At 45.5% G+C, this 25,600-nt stretch overlaps 1 protein-coding gene across 9 annotated transcripts in view; it reads right to left on the reverse strand.

The window, feature by feature from the left end:
- ATRNL1 (attractin like 1) overlaps positions 1 to 25,600 on the reverse strand; it is a 948,738-nt gene that overhangs the window by 739,175 nt on the left and 183,963 nt on the right. For 8 of the 9 annotated variants that reach the window (XM_045024151.1, XM_045024152.1, XM_045024153.1 and 5 more), the window contains exon 10: positions 10,666 to 10,820. In XM_045024151.1, coding sequence (XP_044880086.1) covers positions 10,666 to 10,820 — 155 coding nt within the window. Of the gene's footprint in view, positions 1 to 8,171; positions 8,245 to 10,665; positions 10,821 to 25,600 lie in introns of those variants that run through there. The other variant, XM_045024159.1, reaches the window with a different exon arrangement.

Raw genomic sequence — 25,600 nt, forward strand, 5'->3', positions numbered from 1 at the left:
TGTCCGTCTTTATCTTTTCCAGGACCTTGATGACCAGTGGGAACGAGAGAAAGGCATAGAGAAACTGGCCTGACCAGGACAGGAGAAAGGCATCAGAGATAGTGCCCTGTCCCAGCCCCGACCTGGAGCAGAACCGGGGGCAGCGACGGTTCTGTTGAATCACAAACAGGTTCATCTGGGAAGTTCCCCACACTTGGCAAAGTCTGTGCCCCACCTCTGGGTGGAGAGACCACTCGTGCTGATAGGAAAAGTTCCTGCTCAAGCAATCTGCGCGCACGTTCTGGGAGCCCGGCAGATCGAAGGCCTGTAGTCAGATGTCGTAGGCTATACAAAAATCCCACAGCCTGAGGGCTTCATGGCAGAGGGCAGAGAATTGGGCCCCGCCTTGCCTGTTGATGTATAACATCGAGGCTGTGTTGTCCATGAGGACCCTGACCACCCAGCCCTCCAGGTACGAGCAGAAGGCCATGCACGCCAGCCGTACCGCCCCGAGCTCCTTGACATTTATGTGGAGGGTCAGATCCTGAGCTGATCACAGACCTTGGGTCTGAACGTTCCCCACATGGGCCCCGCATCCCAGGTCCGACATGTCGGACACCAACTCCAGCAATGGGGCCCTGTCCTTGAACGGGACCCCTTGGAGCATGTTTCTCGGGGAGGACCACCACCATAGGGAGGTGATCACTGGCTCGGGTACCATGAGGACTTAGTCCATCCTGTCCCTGGCCTGGGAGAACTCCGAGGCCAACCAGAGCTGGAGGGGCCTCATCTGAGTCTGGCGTGGTGGACCACATACATCCACACCGACATGTGACCCAAGAGCTGGAGGCATGCTCTGGCAGTTATCACCGGAAACCTTGTGACCATGTCTATGAGGCCCTTCAGAGTCTCAAACCTGTCTGGTGGGAGGGAGGCTCTGGCCGACGAGGGGTCCAGGACTGCCCTGATAAACTCTATGAGTTGAACCAGGACTAACGTTGACTTGGTGTTGTTTACCAACAGGCTCAAAGTGGTGCACGTGGACAGAAGGAGTGCCACGTGATCCCGCACCTGCGACCGGGAGCTGCCCTTGACCAACCAGTCATCTAGACAGGGGAAGATCTGGACCCTTTGGCGCCTGAGGTAGACCGCCACCACCGACATACATTTCATGCAGGGCCGGTTTTAGGCCAATTCCCCCGATTCCCCTGAATTGGGTCTCGCGCCTAAGAGGGCCCCGTGCCCAGTGGTGAGCTGGAGCCGGTTCCCAAGCTCCGGCAGCTGTCCGCCCCGCCCCCAGCCCCAGCTCACGTCCCCCTCCTCCCCTGAACGCTCCGCCTCCCCTTCTCCTCCCCCTCTCCTGCTTCCCACAAATCAGATGTTTGCGCTGGAAGCCTGGGAGGGTTCAGAAACAAGCAGCAGCTTTGAAAGGTAAGCTGGGGTGGGGGGGCGAGGAGGGCTCCAGGGAGACGTGGCGCGGCCCGGCCTGGCCCAGTCTGGCTCCGGCTGAGCAGCCCCAGCCCCGGCCCCAACTCTGGCCGGGCGGCATGGCTCTGGCCCGGCCCCAGGCCCGGCCAGGCGGCGCAGCTCTGGCCGGGCGGCGTGACTCTGGCCCCGGTCGGGTGGTGTGGCTCTGGCCCGGGCCCCGGGCCCGGCCCTGGCGCAGCTCCAGCGGGGGTAAGCAGCATGGTAAGAGGCCGAGAGGAGATTGGATGATGCAGGGGCAGGGAGTCCCAGGGACAGGGAGCGGGTGGGGGGGGGTTGGTTCGGACAGAGGTTCTGGGGGGCAGACAGGGGATGGGGAAGGAGGGGTTGGGTAGGCATGTGAGTTCCGGGGGTCTGTCAGGGTGGTGGTGGATGGGGTCGAGGCAGTCAGGGGACAGGAAGTGGGGCGAGTTGGGTAGGGGTGGGATCCTAGGGGGGCAGTTAAGGTGGGGGTCTCAGGAGGGGGTGGTTAGGGGACAAGGAGCACGGGGGGTTGATGGGTTACGGTTTCTGAGGGGGCAGGACATGGCGGGGGGGTCGGATGGGGGGGGTGTACTCACCGGGCGGTTCCCTAACAGGTCTTCGGCAGCGGGTCCTTCAGTGCCACGGAAGACCCAGAGCGAAGACCCGGAGCGCCACCGGGTGAGTCATCCCTGCTGGGGCCCCGCCAAATCAGGCCCTGCACTTCCTAAAGCCGGCCCTGATTTCATGAATACCCTCGGGGCAGTGGACAGGCCAAATGGGAGGACCGTAAATTGGTAGTGTTCCTGCCCCACCATGAAACGGAGAAAGTGTCTGTGGCTCTCAAATATATGAACGTGGAAGTACACGTGCTGCAGATTGAGGCCGGCGTACTAGTCCCTGGGATCCAGGGAGGGGATGATGGAGGCCAGGGAGACCATGTGGAACTTGAGCTTCACCATGTATTGGTTCAGGCCTCGCAGGTCCAAGATGGGCCCGAGCCCACCTTTGGCCTTCGGGATAAGGAAATAGCAGGAGTAGTACCCCTTGCCTTTGAACTCCCCAGGCACTGCTTCCACCACTCCCAGGCCCAGGAGCTGCCCCACCTTCTGCTCAAGCAGAGCCTCATGCAAGGGGTCCCTCGGGAGGGATGGGGCAGAGGATGGTTGGGCGGGGAGGAAGTAAACTGGATGGTGTAGCCCCAGGAGATGGTGTTGAGGACCCATCGGTCTGTGGTCAGCTGCGACCACTCCAGGAGGAAAGCCCACAACCGATTGGAGAAGGGAAGCTTTATTGAGGGTGGATCCCTGATGAGAACTGGGAAGGCACTCCCAGGCGTCCCGTCAAAACCACCTTTTCCCCGCTTGCTTACCCTTGGAGGATCCAGGCTGGGGCACAGGCCGAGACTGCCTCTGTGGGCACCTCTTATAGTCCCAAGACTTCTCATAAGCGGTCTCCTATTTTGGGTGGGTGCCCTGAGTGGGAGTTTGCTACGGTTGAACTTAGGTTTAGCCAGAGCCGGAACATAGAGACCCAGAGTCTGGAGAGTCGTGCAGGAGTCTTTCAGTCCATGCAGCTTTGCATCTGTTTGTTCCACAAACAGAGCTTTGCCGTCAAACGGGAGGTCCTGCAGGGAGGTCTGCGCCTCGCTGGACAGCCCAGAGAGCAGGAGGACAATGAAAGATGGGGGCCAATGAGGCCATGGTTTGCCACAGGGCATTTGAAATTTTCGCCACACCTTCATGGAGAGGCAAGGCCACCCTGCCCGGTGCAGGGGACGACAGCAAATTAAATAGAGAGTCCAAGGGCTCCTCCATCTCCTCTGCTCAGAGGTGGAGGCTTGATGCCACCCTTTTTAAGAGTTCTTGGTGAGCCCTAAAGTCCTCCTGTGGGACGGAGGGAAGAGGGGCCATAATCGCCTCATCCGAGGAGGGTGAGGAGGCTGGCGCGGTACTTTGGGGGTCCACTGGCACTGGAGGGTCCACCACCTGGTCCGTCTCTGGGCACGGTGCCAAAGATGTATGTCCCACCAATTCCTTCCTCAGAGGTCTGGAGAGGGAGGCCAATGGTCCTTCTGAGGCTCCGGCCACCGAGCAAGCCCCCACCGGGGGCCTGACCCATCGATGGATGACTTCCAAGGGAAGCCGGGCTGAAATACGACCTGCCGTTGTCCCTGGACCGGAAGGAGCGGTGACTCTGGGAGCGATACTGACCTCAGAACCACAATCCCAACATGGAGGACCGGTACCGTCGGTAACAGCTGCTCCGCGATTGGCTCTGGCGGGCAAACCCGCAACGGCGAGACGACGGCGATCAATGCCCGGGGCTGCAGAGGCGATGCCATGGCAGTGTCCAGGAGCAGGACACCAAATGGGAACAACGTTGACATTCGTGCCGTGGCCCGCTGCAATAGCCCCTCCAAGACGAGGACCTTTGGCAACATCTCCCTTGGTCTCGACAGCGTTCACTCCTCGAGGTGGAGTGGTGCTGAGAGTCTCGGTCAGACGGAACCCAACCAGACAACCTGGTGGGCGTTGAGGGCAATCCACGTGGACTTTGCCCTGAATGGTCACTGGGCAGCAAACAGCATCGGGAATGTTCCCTCAACCGAGACCAGTGCCGAGCCGGAGGTGACTGCGGAGATCCCAGCGGTGGCTTGCCTCTGGAGCACGGGGCCGACATCAGCAGTGCTCCTGGTACTGGCATGGATATAACATCCCGGGCCACTCCGGTGTGGAGGGCATCCGGACATCCAGGGAGGCCTGCTCTGAATGGGCCGGGCTACTCTGCTCAACTTGATTCAGAAGCCTAGAGGCCAGTGGGGATCGAAGACTGCCCAATGCGGGCCTAGCCTCTGTCTCAGGTTTACTCTGTGCCGCGGCGAAGAAGGCCTCTCCCTAACATTCTTGGCATGCCCCGTGGATGGGGGACAGTGCTGACTAGTTGATGGTGCTGGAGGGTCATCACGCACCAACACCGCGGTGCCCGGTGCTGACTCAGAGTGGCGCACCGTAGCCGCGGTCAGCGCCCACTCCATCAGAATAACCCAGACCCTAATGTCCCTTTCTCTCTTAGTCCAAGGCTTAAACAACTTGCAAATCTTGCAGCGATCGCTGAGATGGGTTTCCCCCAAACAGAGTAGACAGTCCGAGTGCGGATCACTCAGTGGCATAGATCGCCTACAAGTGTTGCATGATTTAAAACCCAGGGCACGGGGCATGCCCCGGCCTGCGCACTCTAGCTAAACTAAACTAACTAACTAACTACAGGTATCATACACAGAACAAACAAGCAGTTTCGAGGATGAGCTACAGCAAAGCTGGAGTAGAGCAGTTCCGAAGCACCTTCACTGGCGGCAAGAAGGAACTGATGGTGGGGGGTGCGTGCAGCACCCCTTATACTGTGCCATGGAGGCACCACTCCAGGGGTAGCTGGGGCACTCCCCTACGGGTACTGCTAGGGGAAAAACTTCTGGCACCGGTGCACGTGGCAAGCACACACACCTATTGTGGAATACACATGAGCAATCACTTGAAGAAGAATAGTTGCCATCTTCATGCACTATTACAGTATTTGACATTTAGAACAGTTCATCAAATTATTGTGGATATTAACAGAATGCAATGATTAAATAAAAGCTCTGTGTAAACTCAAACGCTTCCCTCTCACACAAAGAGAAGTTGGTCCAGTAGAAGATATTACCTCACACACCTTGTCACACTATGATTAAGTGATACACATCATATGAAACAGCTGTAATCTCATCTTTGTAGAGTGTGTGTTTCACCGTGATATAAGTACATTCAAGTCCAGCTAAATTCAAACTTTGTTAACCCACATAATTCTTGAAGTGTAACACAATTGGGACCCCAATAATTTGGTCTCTATCAATCTCACTAAGGCCCATTTTATTGCACTCCAATGAATTATCTCCTTTCTGCTTCCCTTCCCCCTCCCCATCTTTTTTCTTAATCTTTCTTCATGTCATCCTTTTCCCTGTCAATCCTTTTTTCTTTTTTAAACCATTTTGAGCAGCTGCAGTAGAAGGAATGAAACATTTCTTACCCAATAATTTTCTGTTAGCAGCTTCTCTTCTCATTTGTAACTGATGGGTTAATGCCCCACACCTTTAGAATTTGGAGGCAGCTCAATATTGTTAATAGGGTCTCCAGGACTAAGCCTGCCCTTCTGTTCAGGCCAACAGAAGAGTTCTTCCAAAGCTGCAGAAACACTCTAGCAATAAATTATTTGCATTAGGACAACTTGATATAATGCATTAATTAACCTTAAGAGAATTATATGTTTAGTCTCCCTTTAGAGAAAATTTTCAATTTGTATTCTGGTCATTTAGAAGACTACCGGGGTGGGATGAATGAGTAGAGAAGCTGCTAACACAAAGAAAATTATCAGATAAGAAATTTCTCATTCTGTTTGCACAGCTTCTCTCCTCATTCGTCACTAATGGGAAGGAGTGAGCAGTGAATCAAAAGTGTGCATGGATGGGGGAGGATAAGCCTATGTATGACACCAGCAATTCTAGCCATTGAGATAATTGGCTGGATGACCATTGCCAGGAAATGACTGATGCAATAAAGTATTGGATCTTGCAAATATTGACTATGAGGGAAAATTATGGCCAGTTCTTAATTTTACTTCCAAATATCAAGCCAATCTTCCTTAACCCCTTAAGTAACTTTTTTTCTTTAGATTATTTGTGACTATGGCATTTTAATTTTCATCTTTAGAAAAGAAATGGTAGTATGCACATTATGCTGTATATCTACCAAGCAATAGGAGTGCCACTTCATGGGACAATGTACATGCTGCACATCGTGAATCTTTTAATGTGGAATTTGATGTAGTTCCATGCTTCACCTGAAGAATCAAGGTATTGTTTGATTTGTTGTCTTTTATTCCTGTTATTCACTGAGTTTTGAACATCTAAGCACTATCTGAAAAGTGTTACAAGTGTTAGTGTTTAATATAGACACACACACATTTATTCTTCTGTTTTTATTTTAGGGATAATTGAAACAGGAAATTTAACAACTGACCTAAATATATCCACTGCTCCAAGCCTGCCAAACCTTTGACATCAGCTGGCCAATTTATATATAACCCCTTGAAAAATGCATTTGTTTGTCTTTTTTACAAATGCTACTTGACAAGTTCTTGGCAGATTACCCATAACAGGCAGGTCACTTTTATCATAAATCAAAGATTATCACTGCCTTCTGGAAGCCAGAAATGAGGTGATTCAGGATAGAGATCAGAATCTTAACGCCTTGGTTTGCTGCAAGTTCCCTAATGGACAAAATGCAGGCTAATAAAGCACATGGAAAGGAAGCACATCTCTATCAGTCTAGCAATTCCAGGTATGGGATTTTATATGCAAAAGCGATCTTTCATCATTTATACTACCAGAACATGGGAGCAGAAACACATAAATCTGGTGAATACCAACCACTGGTGCCAATGGATTAATACATGCTCTTTAACCTGAATAAAACCATCATACTGTCAAAGACACACTCACTAAAAATGAGGTTTTATGCTTATACAGCTGCCCAATACAAACATTTGCAACATATATGAAGAAATTTTTTGAAGGTCAGAAACCCTATGGTTCATTTGAGATCAATAATAGAACCTGCATCAATGGTACCAGCAGCGACACATTCTGCTACACACTGAGATATTCATCTATAAACTGAAGCCTCGTGAATTAGAGACTGACATTCTACTGAGATTATACATGTCTACGCTACCACTTATGTCGGCAAAATTTATGTTGCTCAGAAGTGTGAATAAACACACCCCTGAGCAACATAAGTTTTGCAGGCGTTAAGTGGGAGCGTGCACAGTGCTATGTCGGTGGGAGAAGCTCCTGCCAACATAACTACTGCCACTCATTGGAGGTGGTTTAATTATGTCGACAGGAGAGCTCTCTCCCGTTGGCATAGAGTGGCCACACGAGCGATTTTACAGCAGTACAGCTGCATCGGTGCACCTGTGCCACTTCAAGGTCTCTAGTGTAGACATAGCCTTTGAGTCTAGGTACCCACGAGTTCCTCATGCTCAGCTCTAGTAGCTATTTTGGTTGCAAAAGAAGCTGTTCATCTAAGTTTACTGTCACGGGCAATATTTCACAATAGCAAGTTGACAATGACTGTAGGAGGCAGGATAATGAAAGCGATTGTTAATAGCAACAGAAGGGAATTTAATCACATGTCTGAACAAACACTTCTGAGGTATTTCAGTATCCACTCACTTCTCTTTATCTCTATCCATAACACTGTGTTCTCTTGCAGAAGACATGCTTTTCATGGAGATTCTTCAAAATGATCAAATATTTCCTTAACTTGATAGGCTGCTTGTTTCCTGAGGAGTCCCAAGACAGCCAGTCTTTTCCAGTGGAGTCACAAGCCAGTCCAGGACAAATGAACACAATATTCTCTTTAGGTAATTTCTTTTTATTTTCCCTTTTAGATTCAGAAATCTCACTGTGAGAACCATTCATTGAACAGTGAATACCAATAAGCATTCGGGCTTTTGATTAATCCATTGTTGAAATAATCATAAGAGGAAGAAAACTTAACAGGTTGTTCTATCCATATTTAATTTTTTTCCCAAAACTCATAGTTTTCCTCAATGCCCAAATGGAAGGAAAGGTGTATTCCTTCACTTACATTTCCATATGTACTTCAGAAGATGGATATGATGATTTATGGGAAACTTTATGCTGTAACAAAGAATCCCAGACTTCAGGGGTTCTCTTTTATAAATGTGTCATTCACAGCAGTAGGCTCAGTGTATTTACTATAGTAATTCAGAAAAAAAGTAAAACAATGTTGACTTTCAACAATATTTTAAATACACTAACATCTGTATTTAGTGTTTTAAATCATTAATTGTTTTCTATTTTACTATTGCAATTGTTTTAACTATTTGCAGCATCTTCAGAGCTATAAATGTTGGATTTTATAAATGCCTTCTTATACAATGAGAATGAACACAGCTACCACTAGCACAATTTCATTTAGTTTTGAACAGAAAATGAACATATTAGATCAGATTCTCTGGTGTGATCATAAAATCACGGAAATTGCTGCTGAATACCTCTTGTGAGATACTGAGTCCCCACAATTCCCTGGGGAAAATGGAGAAACTGAGTATGTTCAACATCATCCAATACTGGGCCCTTGTTTTATATTACATTTCTTGAAAAGACAATTTATTTTTTGCAATTTGATTTTTCTACTCATGATATAAGTTTGTCTACAAAGAGGCTATTAATATTATGCCTATTAAAATTAAGTTTTGTTTAAAAAAGAAGTCTATACAGGAAAAAACTTTAAAAAGATAAATTTCCAAACTCTGATATTGTCACAGAAATACAATCAATAAACCTCAATTTTCTTCAGATAGAGTAGTAATGCTACCATAGTCTGAATTATTTAATGTAACTGCATCACTCCCAATACTTTCAAAGAGTTTGGGAAACAAAATCTGTACATTCTGAATTATTCTAATACATCTCTACCCCAATATAACGTGGTCCTCAGGAGACAAAAAATCTCACCGTGTTATAGGTGAGACCGCGTTATATCAAACTTACTTTGCCCCCCCCTTCCCGTTCCTTGTTCCCTGACCACCCCTTCCAGAGACCCCCCCTCCCTAATCACCCCCAGGACCTCACCCCCTACCCAACCCCCCTGTCCCCTGACTGCTCCGACCCCTACCCACCCCCCACCCCCCGACAGGAACTCACCGGCAGCGGTGGGAAGCAGAGCGTGCAGCCCCAGTCCGCTCCACTCCGCCAGCTCCCAGTCGCGGCGCTCCGCTTCCCGCTATCGGTGAGTGCGGGGAGGTTGGGGAAAGGATGCCCCCCCGCACTCACCTGTGTCAGGAAGCAGAGTGATGTGGCCCCAGACTGCTCTGCTTTCCTTGCCTCGGCCTCAGCCGTGTTGCTGGGGGGCAGCTGGGGAAAGCTCCTGCACTCACTTGCGGCAGGAAGCGGAGCACCATGGCTGGGAGCTGGCGGAGTGGAGCTGGCTGGGGCTGGGCTGCTCTGCTTCCCGCCACCGGTGAGTGCGGGGAGGTTGGCGAAAGGACGCCCCCCACACTCACCGGCGGCAGGAAGCAGAGCGAGGCGGCCCCAGCCCGCTCCACTCTGCCACCTCTCAGCCGCAGCGCTCCGCTTCCTGCCACCGGTGAGTGCAGGGAGGTTGGGGAAAGGACACCCCCCACACACTCCCGTACTCACCTGCGGCGGGAAGCAGAGCACTGCGGCTGGGAGCTGGCGGAGTGGAGCAGGCTGGGACCAGGCTGCTCTGTTTCCGCTGCTGCTGGTGAGTGTGGGGGCGATCCATTCCCCCAAGCCTCCTCCTCCGAGTGACATGGCTGGGGCCAGAGCGAGGGAAGCAGAGCGGGCTGCTCCCGGCCCCCCACTAATCCCCCGGGCCACTCTGGGACTGCGGGGTCCCCAAAAGTGCCCTCCCACAGCTCCTGCCCCCCAGACCCTGGGGAGGGGAACCCCTGACCGCCCCCAAGACCCTCTGCCCCTTATCAAACCCCTCAGCCCCGGCCTGGTCCATCACCCTTAACACGCTGCTCAGAGCAGGGTGTCAGAGCTTTACCGTGTTATATGTGAACCCGTGTTATATTGGGTTGCGTTATATCGGGGTAGAGATGTATCTGTCTCTTATTTTATAGCTTTATCATCATAAATAAATCAGCAAAACCTTAAAGGTTACAATTATTTGTTTCTCTAGTTAAGTAAATGGTTTAATATGAATGAAATTCACTGATTGTTGTGGTATATTTGAAAATAGGGTTTGTGTGCTAACTCATGGTGAAGCAAGGGAGTACTTCAAGGGAAGATCATGAAGATGGACAGAGAGATCTTAACATGAAAAGAAAATACTAGATTGTGGTGTTTTATATTTGGGGGGAGAGAGTATTTTAAACATTGAGAAATACAAAGAGACAATTTTGGTCCAGTTTTACATTATTTTTTTGGCTTGCACCCCGTATCTAAGAAACTACACAAAGTGATAATGGAAAATCAAAAAAACGTGCTTTATCACACATCCTAACAAAAAAATAGCTTATAAACTTTCATAGTTCAAATGTAAAAGATACATAGACCTTTTGTGAATGAATTCTTATGTGCTTCATAAATCAAGGCTGTGATTCTTAAACTTCACCCAATAAGTAAATCTTACATGCAGTACCTACCTATGTCATATGCCAGAAAGTCAGCTGAAAAGCACTTTGCACCATTACTCAGAGAAGTATCATTATGGGTATTTCCACCAAAAATCAGCATAGCTCCACTTATTAAGACAGCTGAATGAAGATACTTTGCAAAACCACTCTCTTTCAAAATAGTCCTAGAAAATATAAGAATAAAATAATACATTATAATATATTAAAAGCCTATCTCTTTTACAATAGATGACAGTTATAGCTAGGGTTCCTACATAAAATACAAAAAAACAGTAAAGTTAAGTAGGGTACCCAGTGAATATAATATAAATATATACTCATTTCTGAGATAATAAATTTGCTCATATAATAAAAGTTTCTAATTCAATAAAAAAAATCAAAATATCCATTTTATTATTTTACCAACTGATTTATCTAAAAAATTAGATCAGCTATGCATTACTCAGGAAATATGTTTGCCTACAAAAAGATTAACTTTTTAACCCAAAATTTCTGTTAGCATGTGCACACACAATTTTTTGGCTAGAGAAAGAAGAGTTATTCAACTTTTATTACTGTTGTTTTTTGAGACATGTTGTATATACCCATTATGCTGGGGGTGTGTGCATCTCATGCACTGGTACCAGTGACCCATCTCTAGCGGTTCCCACAGAGGCAGCCATGCCTGACCCATGATGTCGCTCAGTGTCCAAGCAAAAGGTACCAAGGGTGAAGCTGCCATGCCCACCCTTCAATTCCTTCACACCAGACTCTTAGATGAAAGACTCCAATGTATTGGGGATGGAGGGTGGGTCATGTAATAGACATATGTAGAGCCCTGCATGGGGGACGCTGCACGCTCGGGGCAAGCAGCAGCAGCCAGTGGCTGAGGCTGGGCAGCAGGTCGGAGTCAGGGCTGTCCAGCACCCGCTTGCTGTGCTGCTTCCTGTCTAGCAGCTAGGGCCCCTATAGCCTAGCACAGCAGCCCTGGCTGTGCTCCCAGACCCAGACCCAGCCCGCCGGCTCCTGGGCAGCAGGGCCCCAGCACCCCATCCCTCAGCCCCACTGTGATGCAACACACACTGCTGCTGCTGTGTGCTGTCGCTCGCAAGCCCCTGGGAGCAGCACGTGATTCAACGCGTCTTTCCCCCATCCCCCTGCCGCACTGCCCCTTCTCCTCGAAATCCCCGCCTCGTGCTGCCTCTTACCCCCAGTTCCCACCCTCACACTGCCTCTTCCCTGCAAGGCCTCCCCTCCCCGTTGCTAGCCCTTGTGAGACGGCTTGCTGCTGCGGGTGCGGATGCAGAAACAGGTAAAAGGCAGCTAGCGGATTGCTGGTTGGATTGTGGGTTGATCTTGACAGATGCAGATCCACATTTTTGTATCCGCACAGGGCTCTAGACATATACAATGTAGCTCAAAGAACAACCATTACAAAAGGTGAGTGATCACTCTTTCTTCTTTTAGTGATTGCCTATTTCCATTAGACTAGGTGACGCCAAAGAAGTTTTCAGGGAAGGTGAGGCTAGGAGTCTCATCAGAAAAGGGACTGCAAAACTATTTTCCCAACAATAGCAAAGGCATCGACTGTGAACTACATTATCAGCACATTACCCACAAAGGCTGTGGCTGCTGAGTGAGCTCTAGCTGAATGCACAGACAACTTTTCCATAGAGGTGTTGTAACATGACAATGCAGCTGGTGATCCACTTGGACAGCCATTATGCTGTTGCAGTATACCCCCTCATTAATTATGCATGGAAGACTAATAGTTGGGAAGAGAGCCAAAAGGGCTTTGGTTCTGTCTAGATAAAAAGCCAGGACTTGGCAAACATCCAAACTGTGGAGCTTTTGTTTGTCTTTATGGAAATGTAGCTTTGAAAAGAAAACTGGTAAATCTATAGACTGGTTGAGATGAAAATCAGACTCTCCTTTGGAAAGACACTTAGGATGTGGCCTAAGCTGTACCTTGTCCTAGAAAAACACAGTGTATGGAGTGTTCTGTTACTAGGACATGCAGCTCTCCTACTCTCCTTGTGATGTGATGGCTACCAAAAAGCTACCTTTGCTGAAAAGTGTAACCCCAAACAGGAAGCTAATGGTTCAAAAGGGGAGCCTCATAAGTACTGATAACTAAATTCAAATCCCCATGTGGAGCAGGGTTGCTAATGGGTGGAAACATCCCATCTAGGTCTTTTGAGAACCTGTAGTCATTGGTTTAGAGAAAAACAGTCCTCCCCCTGATATGAAAGTGGAATGCTGAAATTGCAGCCAGGTGCACCCTGATGGAGCTGACAATCAAACCTGACTCTTTCAGGTGTCACAAATAGTCCAAGATTTTTGAAGTATGGTCTGCATAGGCCATAGACAGTCCATGGTTAATTGCCCAGATAGAAAACTGCTTCCACTTACTAAAGCGAGTAGCTCTCGTGGATAGGGTTCCTACTTTTAAGTGGGACATTTCGGACCATTTCAGAACAATGTGACTCTTCAGGGTCTAGCCACTGAGGAACCAGGCCATGAAGTTGACGGTTTGGGTGTAACACCCAACTGTGATCTTGCGAAATCAGGTTCTTGACTGAAGGCAGGGGGAAAGGTTCCTTGACTGATAGCTTGCAGAGGTCTGAATACCACAGTTGTCTTGCCCAGGGTGCCACAATGAGTATCATTTTGTCTTGGTCCCGCTTCAGCTTGAGGATGGCCTTGGAAATAAGTGGTATGGGAAGAAGGCAGGGATAGGAGTAGAGCAGGTCCTTGCCCCAAGGGAAAAGAAACACCCCTGAGATAGACCCCGGGCTGTGGCCTGCCCTCAGACAGAACTGGGAGCAGTTCTGATGGGGTGTGACTATGTCCACAGTTAGGATTCCTCCTATTTGAACCACTGATCTTAGAATAAGTGTGTTTGGAGACCACTCATGATGCAAGGTGAAGGATGTGCTTAATCTGTCCACTATGACATTGTGAACCCCCAGAGGTGTGATGCTACAAGTGACAAGGAATTTTATATACAGAAGTTCCACAGCCTGACTGCCTCCTGGCAGAGGCTCTTTGATGTGGCTTCTCCCCTGCTTATTAATGCACAACACTGCTGTGGTGTTATTGGCAAGTATTTGGACAGTTCTGTTGTGTAAATGGGTAGGAACTGGTGACCTGTAGCTCTAGAATGTTGTATGTAGTCCCATCTCTTGACTGGACCACAAGCTTTGAGCTTGACAAACTCCCAGATGGTCTCCCCACCCCATAGTTGAAGCATCTATTACTAGAGTCAGAGAGAAGAAGTCTCCTGCACACATTGTTGTGGCTCATCCACCAATCCAGTGAAGATAAGATTTTGCCAGGGATACATACCAGTCCATCCAAGTGATGTATCTGAAGGCAGTACACTGACCTGAATCATAACTGTATCCCCCTGAGATGAAGTCTGGCATCTGGGTTCATGTAATTGCATGCCACCACGTGCTCCAGGAGCTTGAGGCAATTTCTCACTGATGTCTGAGGGGCACACAGAAGTCTTGGATGGCTAGGAGTCTTACTAGCGTCAGAAAGGCCCTGCCTAGGGTTGAATCCAGAACTGCGCCAATAAATTCTATTCTCTGGAGGGGTGCTATGGTCAATTTCTATCAGTTAATTCCAAGTCATTAAGCAGCTGGAGTGTTTGATTCATGCATTTCTCCACCCCCTGAAGGGAGAAGCTCCACAGAAGCCAATCATCCTGGTAAGGGTACACCTGGGCATCCAGTGGTGGAGGCATGGAGCCACCATTCCCATTCATTTCATGAAAACCCTCAGTGCAGATGATAGGCCAAATGGTAGAACTGTAAACTGGAAGTGGTCCCCTTTTGCTAGAAATTTTCTGTGACCAGGGTGAATAGCTACATGGAAATATGCATCCTTTGAGTCTAGGGCAGCATACCAGTCTCCTGGATCTAATGAAGGGATAATAGTTGTTAGGGAAACCAAGTGGAACAAACACTTATTGATTTATTTATTAGGTACCAAAGGTCCAGAATAAGCCTGAGACCCCCTTTTGCTCTGGTTATTAGAAAGTACTGATTCATAGTGGTACTTCTGGGGCTCTTCTTGCCTCAGAACTGCTCTTCTTGCCTCAGAACTGATTTGAGAGATGAGTCCCTGAAAAGGGACAGGGAAGGTGGGAAAGACAGGAATTGGAGGGTATATTCCAATTCCACCAAGCTTAGCACCCAATTGTTGGAGGTGATGGACTGCCACACACTTAGGAAATGTGACAACATGGTCTCATGGGGACTGAGGGGAAACCTGTAAGATCTGGTACAATCTGCATACCATCCGCATACCATGTTTGATGATGAAGTCAAATAGGCTGTTAAGAGGCATGCAACTGCCTGGATGAGGAAGCTGTGGATGTGGGTGGGGGGAAAGACTTCAAGCTTATACTGATCCAGCTCTCTAGGCAAATACTAGTGCACTGAGTGTGAAACTTTGGGTCTCTATAGACCAGCTGGAAAGAGAACAGGGATTACAATACTTCCCTTTTAAATGTATGCAGTGCCTCATCTGTTTCAAGGAAAATAAATTACGACTTTGAAGGGGAGATCTTCAGTGGTTCGTTAGACTTTGGCGAGAATTCATGAAGCCTGGAGCCATGTATATGGTGCATGGTTACTGCCATTGCCATGACTCTGGCAGCTGAGTCCACTGTATCCAAAGAAGCATGTACAGCAGATCTTGTGACTGTATAACCTTCCTCCAGGAGACACTGACACTCAGCCTTGGAGTCCTCAGGCAGTTTTATTAAGAAATTTCAAGATGGCATCCCAATATGAATATTCACAACAGGTCAACAGAGCCTGATGGTTTGCTCTGCACCATTTGAATCCCTCAGTTGCATATATTTTTCAGCCAAAAAGGTCTAACTTTTTTTTTTGAATCTTTATCCTTAGGAGGCACTTTTGCTCTACCTTGGCAGTTTCTTTCATTTTCTGCTGCCACTACTTGGGAGGATGGTGTGGCATGTTAATAAAACTGCTCATACACCTGAGAGGGAATCTGGTTCTTGTGCTCCAGGAGCTTTTTCACTGGCATGAAAGATGACTGAGCTTGCTATGAAGTTTTAATAGACTTACAAGCTGCACAGCTGCTTCATTTATAAGGAGAGAAACTTTCGCTGACATAGCTGGGTGTAAAATGTCTATGATCTTGTGAGGATTTTCTTCCACAAGTTGTATTTGTATCCCCCATAGCATAGCCATTCTTTTCAGGAGTGCCTGGTAGGCCTTAAAATCATCCAGTACCAGAGAAGATGATTTCTCTTTCAGGGCCTCACTGTTGAGGAAGATGACATATTCCAAGAGGACAGGTTACAATCCTCTTGGGGCTGGTTGAGAAATGCAGACCTGTCTGAAGCCAACAATGGGTAATCCTGAGCCTTGGCCCCTCAGTGAAGGCTAATATTGGAGTCAAGCAGCCTACCAGTACTGTAACAAGGAGACTTTGCTTGTGGGAATATATTTCAGTAGTGTAGCAACTGGCTGGTACTGACTTCCAATGGTCTGTCAGTGCCGAGTTGGCAATATTCCCTCCTCTGGGACTAGTTTCTGTAGTGCAGTGGAGATGATAATCTAGAATCCGGAGGCATCCCCCATGGTATTCAGTAGGGACAGTGATGAGGTTGGCACAGTACCAGAGACCAAGTGTGCTTAGACTCAGCCCTTCAGTCTCTCAATCTTCCCTTGTCAAGACAACTCCTATGAGAGCAACAATGATCCCTAGAAGATGCCCTGCATTCCTGTACTGGGAGACATAGGAGGGGAGGAGGAATACTCCCCAGGCCAGGGATGCATGGTATCAGGGATTACATTACTGGAGATTGGGAGTGAGAGTACCACAGTCTAGTTGTAGATAAAAGTAACATCAAACTTCAGAGCGGTAGCCATGTTAGTCTGTATCAGCAAAAAGAACGAGGAGTACTTGTGGCCCCTTAGAAACTAACAAATTTATTTGAGCATAAGCTTTCATGGGCTAAAACCCACTTCATTGGATGCATGCAGTGGAATGTTATCAACTCTGTCCACATATCTATTCAGGGGACACCATCATAGGACCTAATCACGTCAATCGCACTATCAGAGGCTCGTTCATCTGCACGTCTACCAATGTGATATATACCATCATGTGCCAGCAATGCCCCTCTGCCATGTACATTGGCCAAACTGGACAGTCTCTACGCAAGAGAATAAATGGACACAAATCAGACGCCAAGTTATAGTTGGTATGGCAACACCCATTTTTTCATGTTCTCTGTGAATATATATCTTCCTACTGTATTTTCCACTGCATACATCCGATGAAGTGGGTTTAAGCCCACAAAAGCTTATGCTAAAATAAATGTGTTAGTCTCTAAGGTGCCACAAGTATTCCTCATTCTTTTTTAGTAACATCAAAGGCTTTCTGGTTATCAGCACCATGCATTGAGGTACAGCAGTTATCATTGGTCTTGGAGCTGCCTTCATAATCAATGGATGCTGTACCAGACCTGAAGATGCTGGTACCATAGCAGACCCAGACACTGAAGGCAACGTGCACCCCATGAAACAACTCCAGTAAGACAGTATCAGTCTGAGTAAGGGCAGTACCAACAGGCTCATGAGATCTTTCTCAGCTCTGTCGGCCTCTGGTACCAAGATGGCCCTTTGCCCTGCTGTGATCAAGGATGACAGTTCTAGTGCCTTCTCTAGGGAAAGCAGCAGTGCTCAACAGTCCTGGCTTGTGAAACGGAGTCAATGGCTCTTCCCTGATCAAGCCACTATGGAGTGGTACCAGAGAGCAAAGAGTCCCGCACTGAGGATTTTGATGAGGCAGAAATCATTTTTCTTTAGCTTTGGAGGCCAAGAGGGCTCTGAGTATTTATGTCTCTTTGAGGAATGTCCTGGTGTAGTGTTTCTCCTCCTTTCTCTGCCTTCTGGTAGGGCCAGAGGCGCATAGACAGGGAGGAATTCCCTTTAACTGATTGAGGCAGTAGCAATGCAGAGTAAAGGGTGACCTCCACAGTGATGTACCTGAACTGTTCTACTCTTAGCGTCTTGCCTTGCCTCAGCAAATCAGATATCTGTCCTTGAGATGACCTTCACTCAAGTAATTCAGGCAGCAAGAGTGAGGGTCACTCACAGACATCAGTCTGCAACACCCAGAACAAGATTTGAAGGTGGGGACATAGGCACAGGTTCCCCCAGTACCAGGGCACAGCCCAAAGTCCACTGATTTACTAATGAGGGAGGCAGGGAGGAAACGAGGGAGAAAGAAAGAAAGAAAGAAAGAAAGAAAGAAAGAAAGAAAGAAAGAAAGAAAGAAAGAAAGAAAGAACAGCCCACTCGAGGAACACAAACTAGCAAAAAATACTAACTAGAAGTTCAGAGGAACAACTGACAGCATGTTCTTACCACTGAGCACAGACAGTAAGAAGAAAGAGAAGGGTAGATGTGTCAGCTCAATATTTTAAACTCTCAACTCAGAACAGGAACAGCACCAGGGCCTTTTGTGGGAGCAGATAAGACCGCTAGTAAGGAATTTCCTCTACACTGCCTCCAACCCTAGGGCTCAATCCTACAAACCCTTATCCATGTGAGTAGTCAAAGAGGTTGCTTGATCAGACCCTTACAATGAATTACATTACTGTACTCTGCATAAATACATAATGAAACCATTTTGCCTTTAAACTTCACATTAACGTTGCTTTGAGCTAACATTCTTTCTTTCTTTCTAACTGCATAACACAGTCGCCCTAGGGGTGCACTGATTTTTTACCTTCATTTTTACATCATTGTGATTCCCTTATGTGACAGTATGTCTCATTGCTTTGATATGATGTCAATCGACTAAAAAATTAGAGGCATCATTAAAAAAAAGAATAAGAATTATTGTGTGTTAAGAAGCTGGGAAGTGGGTGTTAAACCTAAATACAGAATCTTGCCCTTCAAAAACTTTTTTTGTAAAAATACCATAAAAGGAGACAGTAATGACTAACTGCAGTACCTAATTTTTTTCTGTGATGCTAATAAAAGAGAATAAGTCAGCACATCCATAAGCACAGCCATACCTTTCTAACTGCTTCCACTTTTAGCCTCCATACTTTTTAACTAAGTGTGGGTTGCATTTTTTTTTGTTATTTATAATGAATACATTTTGCAGATAGAGCACGAAACACACAAAAGTGTGTTTTGCCAACCTAAAATTAGCTTCACCTTTTAAATAATTTTTGGCCTAACAACTTAATATTTTATGGCCAACATATTTTTCAATATATTATTCATGCTTTTATAATTATCTTTGAGTGTCCAAAATGTGCTAGATACCTCAAAGCAACAAGTATATGTATGGTCCCAGCCCACAAGAACGTGCAATCCAACTTTAACAAGACTTAAAAATAGGGTTATAAACATGAAAAAAGCAGGAAAAGTTGAAGAACAAGGGTAACAAAAACAGGCTTATTCAGCTCAAAGACGCATGTACATATCTTGATGGTCATGTTGCTTTTATTTTCCCCTCTCCCTCCCCTAATTTTTCATAGGCAAGACAGAAAAAGTTAGTTTTTAGGAGGTATCTGAATGAGGTGAGAGGTGGCTAGCAGAACAGGTTTAGGGAAGGCAGGTAAGCACGGGGTAGCTTGGAAGAAGGTGTAGATAGGTCAGAGAGAAGATGATAAACAGGGTATTGTGGCTGAAATCACCACTGGAGTGGAGCCAGGATGAAACACAGAAGTGTATATACTCAATTTATGTTTACCATCAAATTCTTCATTCTTTGTCCTATACTCTGAAGACTGATCTATATTATATACAACTACAAACAGTCTGGACTTTCTAGTATCTGGGGATTAGCCAAAAAGATCCCTCAACCACACCCTTTACAGAGGTCAATAGTGAGGATGGTACACAAGGTACTACAAGGACTTATACCACCAGAAAATTCCCCTGCACTAGGAGGCTAGGTTAGGCTGGGTTTAAGGCTACTAGAGCAGTGGCAAAGCAGTTTTGATAGATGTATGAATCTAGTACAATATCTCCTTTTTCATAGTTATAGAATAGTATTAATTGTTGATTTATTTGTGTCCATATTTAAAACCCAATAAAATATTTAAATAAAAAATACATAGAAACCTACTATTGTTATACCACATTTATCAACAAAATTAAATGGCTAAGATATTAAACCCTGGAAATTAGGGTACAGAATAAACTAAATTATTTTTGCACTCCATTGTTCTTTACAAACTACAATATGGATTCGATCCTGCAAGGTGTGATCAGTGATTTCACTGGTGATTTCAGTGCAGATGAGGGCAATTAAGTAATTACAGCAGTTGCTCACTTCATAGCATTCTACACATACTAGACCTCAGCCTTAAAAACATGTCTTTTACCAACAAATTTGTTCTGGAAGTATGCAATTTTGGGATGGAAAGATAGCAAAGTTCAGAATAAACAGTAAGCGAAAATGTTTTTGGGTTTTGTGTCCACTGAAACTCATGTAAGTGTTAGCTCTTGCATTCATCCCCCACGTCCCCAAATTCACTTTAAAAAAAAGTGTCCCTGTGTGCTCCGACATATATCAGACAGATGTTGAGAAACTAACAAGACTTGTGCTTAACTTTTACAGCAATCTCAATGCTTCTCTTTGTTCCATTTCAATCTCCTGCCTTCTTTGTATGTTATCTGTTTACACTGTAAATGCCCTGAAGCATAAATTATGTTGTCTTCATACCTGTATGTTACCTTCTTGGCACAATGTTGGTGCTATAAAACTAACAACTAGAAATGATACTTCAAAAGTTGCCAATAAAAAGTCAAGTTTTACCCAAAGTTACCACAATGTGGTATTCTGAAATCCAGTTACTTTGTACCCTAAGTGTAAGAAAATCATACAACATCTCAGATGCCACTGTGTGGTAATTGTGAGTAAGTGTTTATAAAGTGCTTGTAATGTGGTATAACCGCTATAAATGGATACAGAATTAAAAAGGAAAGGAAAACTTCTCAAAAATATCACAAAAGATAATGTACTATATATAAATGTATAGTCAATGTTACAATAAATTTCTGAAAAAAAATGTTTACCACCATAGTGTCATCAGAAGAGGAACTGGAACTGCTCCCTGGAATCTTCTGGTAGCTTACTAGCAAACTGAGATATTGCTTGAAAAGTCATACTAAGACAGCAGAGCACTATGATTGGCAATGCAGAACTGCAGAGATGTTGTAGAATATTTTTTCTACCCATAAAGTCAAGCTTTTCGGCATCTTTATTCGTAGGGGTAACCTTAGCTCTGACCTGTCAGCTCCTCTCATTCCCTGCAGCCACCACTAATGACCGAGGTGTGGAGTGTAAATAAAACTGCTCAACCCCAGGAGATGGAACCTGATCTTTTTGTTCCATTCGTGTAGCAATTAGTGGCATGGAGGAGGAATGGGTTTGCCGGATTGTTTTGGTTGGCAATAAGGAGGACGCCTGCACGGGAGACAAGATAGAGAAAATCCTAGTACTGACTGTGATGTTTCTGTTGTGACAACTATGAATTTACTTGAATTGTGACCTGAACTGTGCAAAATATGTAAAAGTTCAGAAGATATGACAATAACACATAACAAATTATGATGGGAAAAGACATGAAAGGGAGAGAAAATAACTGAATTCATCTAAACCAAAAAGGCCATGTTGCCATATTCAAAGACTGTATTAAAATTATGCTAGTTAAATAACAGAAGATGTGGAGCCAGAAGTTAATGAGCAAAAACTGGTAGTCAGAAAATTAGGCCTAACTGGTGGATAAAATACTGAAGGGCTGGACTATTGCACCCATCACTCTCTTTTTGGGTCTTTAGAAGAAAGAGTTTTGTGGGGAAAGGACAACAAGGAAAACAGATGGAAAGAACTGACAGAGGCTACTGGAGCAAGCTTCACTATCATGGCTGCCTTCCCCACCATTTCCTGGGACCCTGGACCTTCATCACCCTGATCCTGAGAGGTGACCTGACCAAAATAGGCCAGAGCGAGGGGGACCCAGATGACATCACCATACTTACCAGCTCCAGCTGGATCACAAACACCACCTGGAATAACAGTTATCATCATCTTTGATTCCATCTAAGTCAAGAGACAGTTAAACAAGGGGGCTTTACCTTCTAAGACTGGACTTTAACTACAACAGTAGCAAGGACATCTCCAAACCATCTCAACTAACTTCTCTTTTCCCAAAAAAGGACAGTTACCACCATCTTTGATACCATCTAAGAGATTGTCAAACAAAAAGGTTTTTTTTTCCTTCTAAAAAACTGTCTACAGCTAAAGGAAAAGGGAACAAGAGATGTTAAAATGAAAACCTTATTTAATACTTTACATTCCAAATGCTTTAATTATTTTTCTTTCTTTTCTGTATCTTTAATAAAGGGTTAAAAGGATTTTTAACAACATGTTTGCTACGGTGCTAAGTAGGCTAAGGTCTTTGTATACCAAGCCCCATAGCTTGTTTAATGGACAGCAATTAACTTATGTTAACACCTTTAGCCCATATATTCCAACTAAGTTAATGCAATAGGTCAATCAGTATTGGCAGGAGAAGGCTCCCTCCAGGAAGATCAACATGTGTGAGGGAGTGGCATAGCTGCAGGAACTAGGGGTGCTACCATAGCTCCTGGCTTGAAGTAGTTTCCATTATATACAAGGTTTACGGTTTGGTTCAATGGTTCTCAACACCCCCACTATGCAAACTGTTCCAGAGCCCCTGGGGAGTGTTGAAGTAGATCTGGATATTGAAGACAAACTCCAAGCCATCCAAGAGGGCCACTGCGGGGACTGGAACAGTACTGGGCCCCAGGCACATCTGACCCGACCATCTCTAACAGATGTCCTCTTGGACTCACGCCGACAAGTGTGGGAACAGGAACAGAAAGAAGCTCTAGAATCTCGGTACCAGGATACCTGAAATTTTATCTCTGAATCTGACAAGGAGTCAGAATATTTCAAGAGCCAGGGTGGTATGGTACTGGGAGGGGTCCTCAGAGATTGCAATCTGGATATGTACCAATATGATGCCAGAGGAAGCATAACAGGTTTCTTAGCTGCTGGTATCAATTAGTATGGAGGACCTGGTTCTGGCCCAGAAAATAAGTCAGGAGTTGGCACCGGGGCTGAGGTGGGCAGTACTCTAATACAGTGCTCCAATGCCCAGGATCTTGACTGCTGCACTAAGCCTGGACAAGAGTCCTCAATCTGCAGAAAGGGGGAGGGCAGTTCTAGGGTGACCAGCAGCAAATGTGAAAAATTGGGACGGGGGTGGTGGGGTAATAGGAGCCTATATAAGAAAAGACCCAAAAATTGGGACTGTCCCTATAAAATCGGGACATCTGGTCACCCTAGGCAGTACTGTCAGGCACAGTAAATCTTTGCCCACTGCACAGGCCTCCAGCATGATCAGCACTGATATGGGCTGTTGACTCACAGAAATTAAGGATGACTGTTCTGTCACAGCTGACAAAATAGCTGATCTTGATGGTTCCTGGAATTGATGGCTTGGGTCTGACCGTATAAGCTGGTACCAGGCAGCAGTGAACCAAAAGGCATGCTCTACCATAGGTCTTGGACTGGCCTTCTGTGGAGGAGTCCCAAGCTGGACTTCCAAAAATGAGACAGCAACTTTTTCTTATGCTTCTGTGGTAAGGACTTTCAGAAGCCGTAGATTTAGAAGATGGTCCCAGTGATCAGGAACTCCTCCAGCATGGCTCTGCTAGTAAGGCTGGAGGAATCTCTGAGGAACTTCTCTTCAGTGACCAAGAGGGTTCTGAAGCTGGTCTCAGGGCTGCCTCCCTGAGAATGTATCAGAGGCACTCTTCTCTGTTTCTTTGTCCTAGTTTTGAACCCATGACAGATGGACTTAATCTGACCCTCACCCAGGCACTAAAGACAGTGCAAATGAATGTCTTTAAGAAGCACAGACTTTCTGAAGCCCACACACAGCTTGAACCCCAGGGTCTTTGGCACTGGTTCTCCTGGTACTGGGCAGGGCCCAGAGGCCTTCTAAGTGAAATTCAAAGCAAGATTATAAGAAGTTAAAAGAAAACTAAAACCACAATGAAAATAATAAAGATTTTTTAGTGTCAAGGGCAAAAGAGTAAAAGCTCACAAGAAACACTAATGCTCCAACCACAGAGGGTGAAAAGGAACCGAGAGACGCGCAGGGAAACTGCCACTTATACCCTCATTTCACAGCATGAGTCGCTTCACAATTGGCAGGGCCACTGCCTGGGTACCGCTAGGAAAAGCTGTCTGGCATCAGTGCTGACGAGGCATGCAGACACCTACAGTGTAATGGACATACACAAGCACTCACAAAAAACAACTTGTTCTTGCCTTCTGGACACACATACATACCAAAAGTGAACAATGCACATAGATAATACGCACTAGCTAATTTCCTAAGATAAGCCATGATGTGCACAACATATCATTGACTAAGATTGGCCCTTCACTCTTATTCTTTCCTTAACTGCCATCAGTATGCCCGTGAATCTTTCAATATTCCTATACACATTAACACAAATACATTGGAGTGAGCCACAGCACATTTTTCAATAGGTAGAATTCCATATTTTATATACACCAACATTTATTTATTTATAAATAAATAGTGTACATGAAATAAAGACTAAATATGGAGATAATTTTATAGAAGTGGAAGCAAAGGACAGTGCTACATTGCATTAACTAGTTAGGGTAATTCTTTGGCATTATAATGCCCCAAATTATTATAATTTAACAAAAAATAGCTATAGAACCTTGGAAGTCTTATTAAAAAGCTCTCTCATATGTATTTAAAAAAATCACTAATGCTTGCATTGTATTACTGAATGTTCCCTCAAATAAAGAGACTATGATATTATTTTCCTTTCATAAGCTAGTGGAAAAAGCCTTAAGCTATGGATGATGACAATAAGATAGTATTATGAATTTGGTTGCTTAAAAATAGATAAAAAGGGAGAAAAAATTCTTCTTGTAATGTTGCCAAATTGCCATAAGCTAGTGGCATTTAAAATACAGATTCTGCAGTCAAATCAAACTCACACGTTTCTTAACATTTCCAACAAGCTGACCCGAGAGCAAACGTTCTGTCCTTTAAATGAAGCCAGTAATGCCCAGGGCAAATATTAAATTGGAGGAATAAAGTGTTCAGATATAGAGCTTGATCTTGAAACAGCTCTAAGGTGAAAAACTCAAAGATCAGTTTGTGCATAGAACACACAAGCAGCATTAATAAATTACAGTAAACTTGAGGGACAGACTGATAAATAGAGGCATCAAGCTTACAAACAGAATATTAATTTAACTGAGGTACCTATTAAGCACATGTTTAAGTGCTATCCTGAATCAGGGCCACATTGTACACAACACCAATATCAAAGCACGTGGAGCAAAATTTCACCCTGAACATATTTGGCACATAATTATATCATCATACTATGTGTAATTAATTTTAAATACTGTATAAGTACACCATGAATTATATTAATATATTTTTTAAAATCGAGTTGATATCTTCATCAGTATTGTAACTCCCTGAAACTGATCATTTTGCTGAATTAATTTATCACCATGAAGATTAATAGACATTATTAAGCCATCAACTGGAGACTAAAAATCACACAGCTGCCAATAGTCTTGATATGGCTGGGGCTCTGATATTTTAAATCTAACACTGAGAAGGACAGTCCTAGCCTCTCTCATTGCAGCACCACAGAAGTTTCTTTTAAACAGCAACACCAGCCTCCTGCCAATAAAGGACACACACACCAAGGTGATGAGCAGTACTCTCACACCTGTAAGACTGCTGGCTGAGTGCACTGCACAGTCAGTCTTATTGTCAGGACTTATCTCATCTACGCTTCATCACAGATACAAGCAGGAGTGGAAAATAATCCAGGCTGTGAGAGTGGCTAGA

The sequence above is a fragment of the Mauremys mutica genome, chromosome 7, assembly GCF_020497125.1.
Source record: "Mauremys mutica isolate MM-2020 ecotype Southern chromosome 7, ASM2049712v1, whole genome shotgun sequence".
Lineage (NCBI taxonomy): Eukaryota > Metazoa > Chordata > Testudines > Geoemydidae > Mauremys > Mauremys mutica.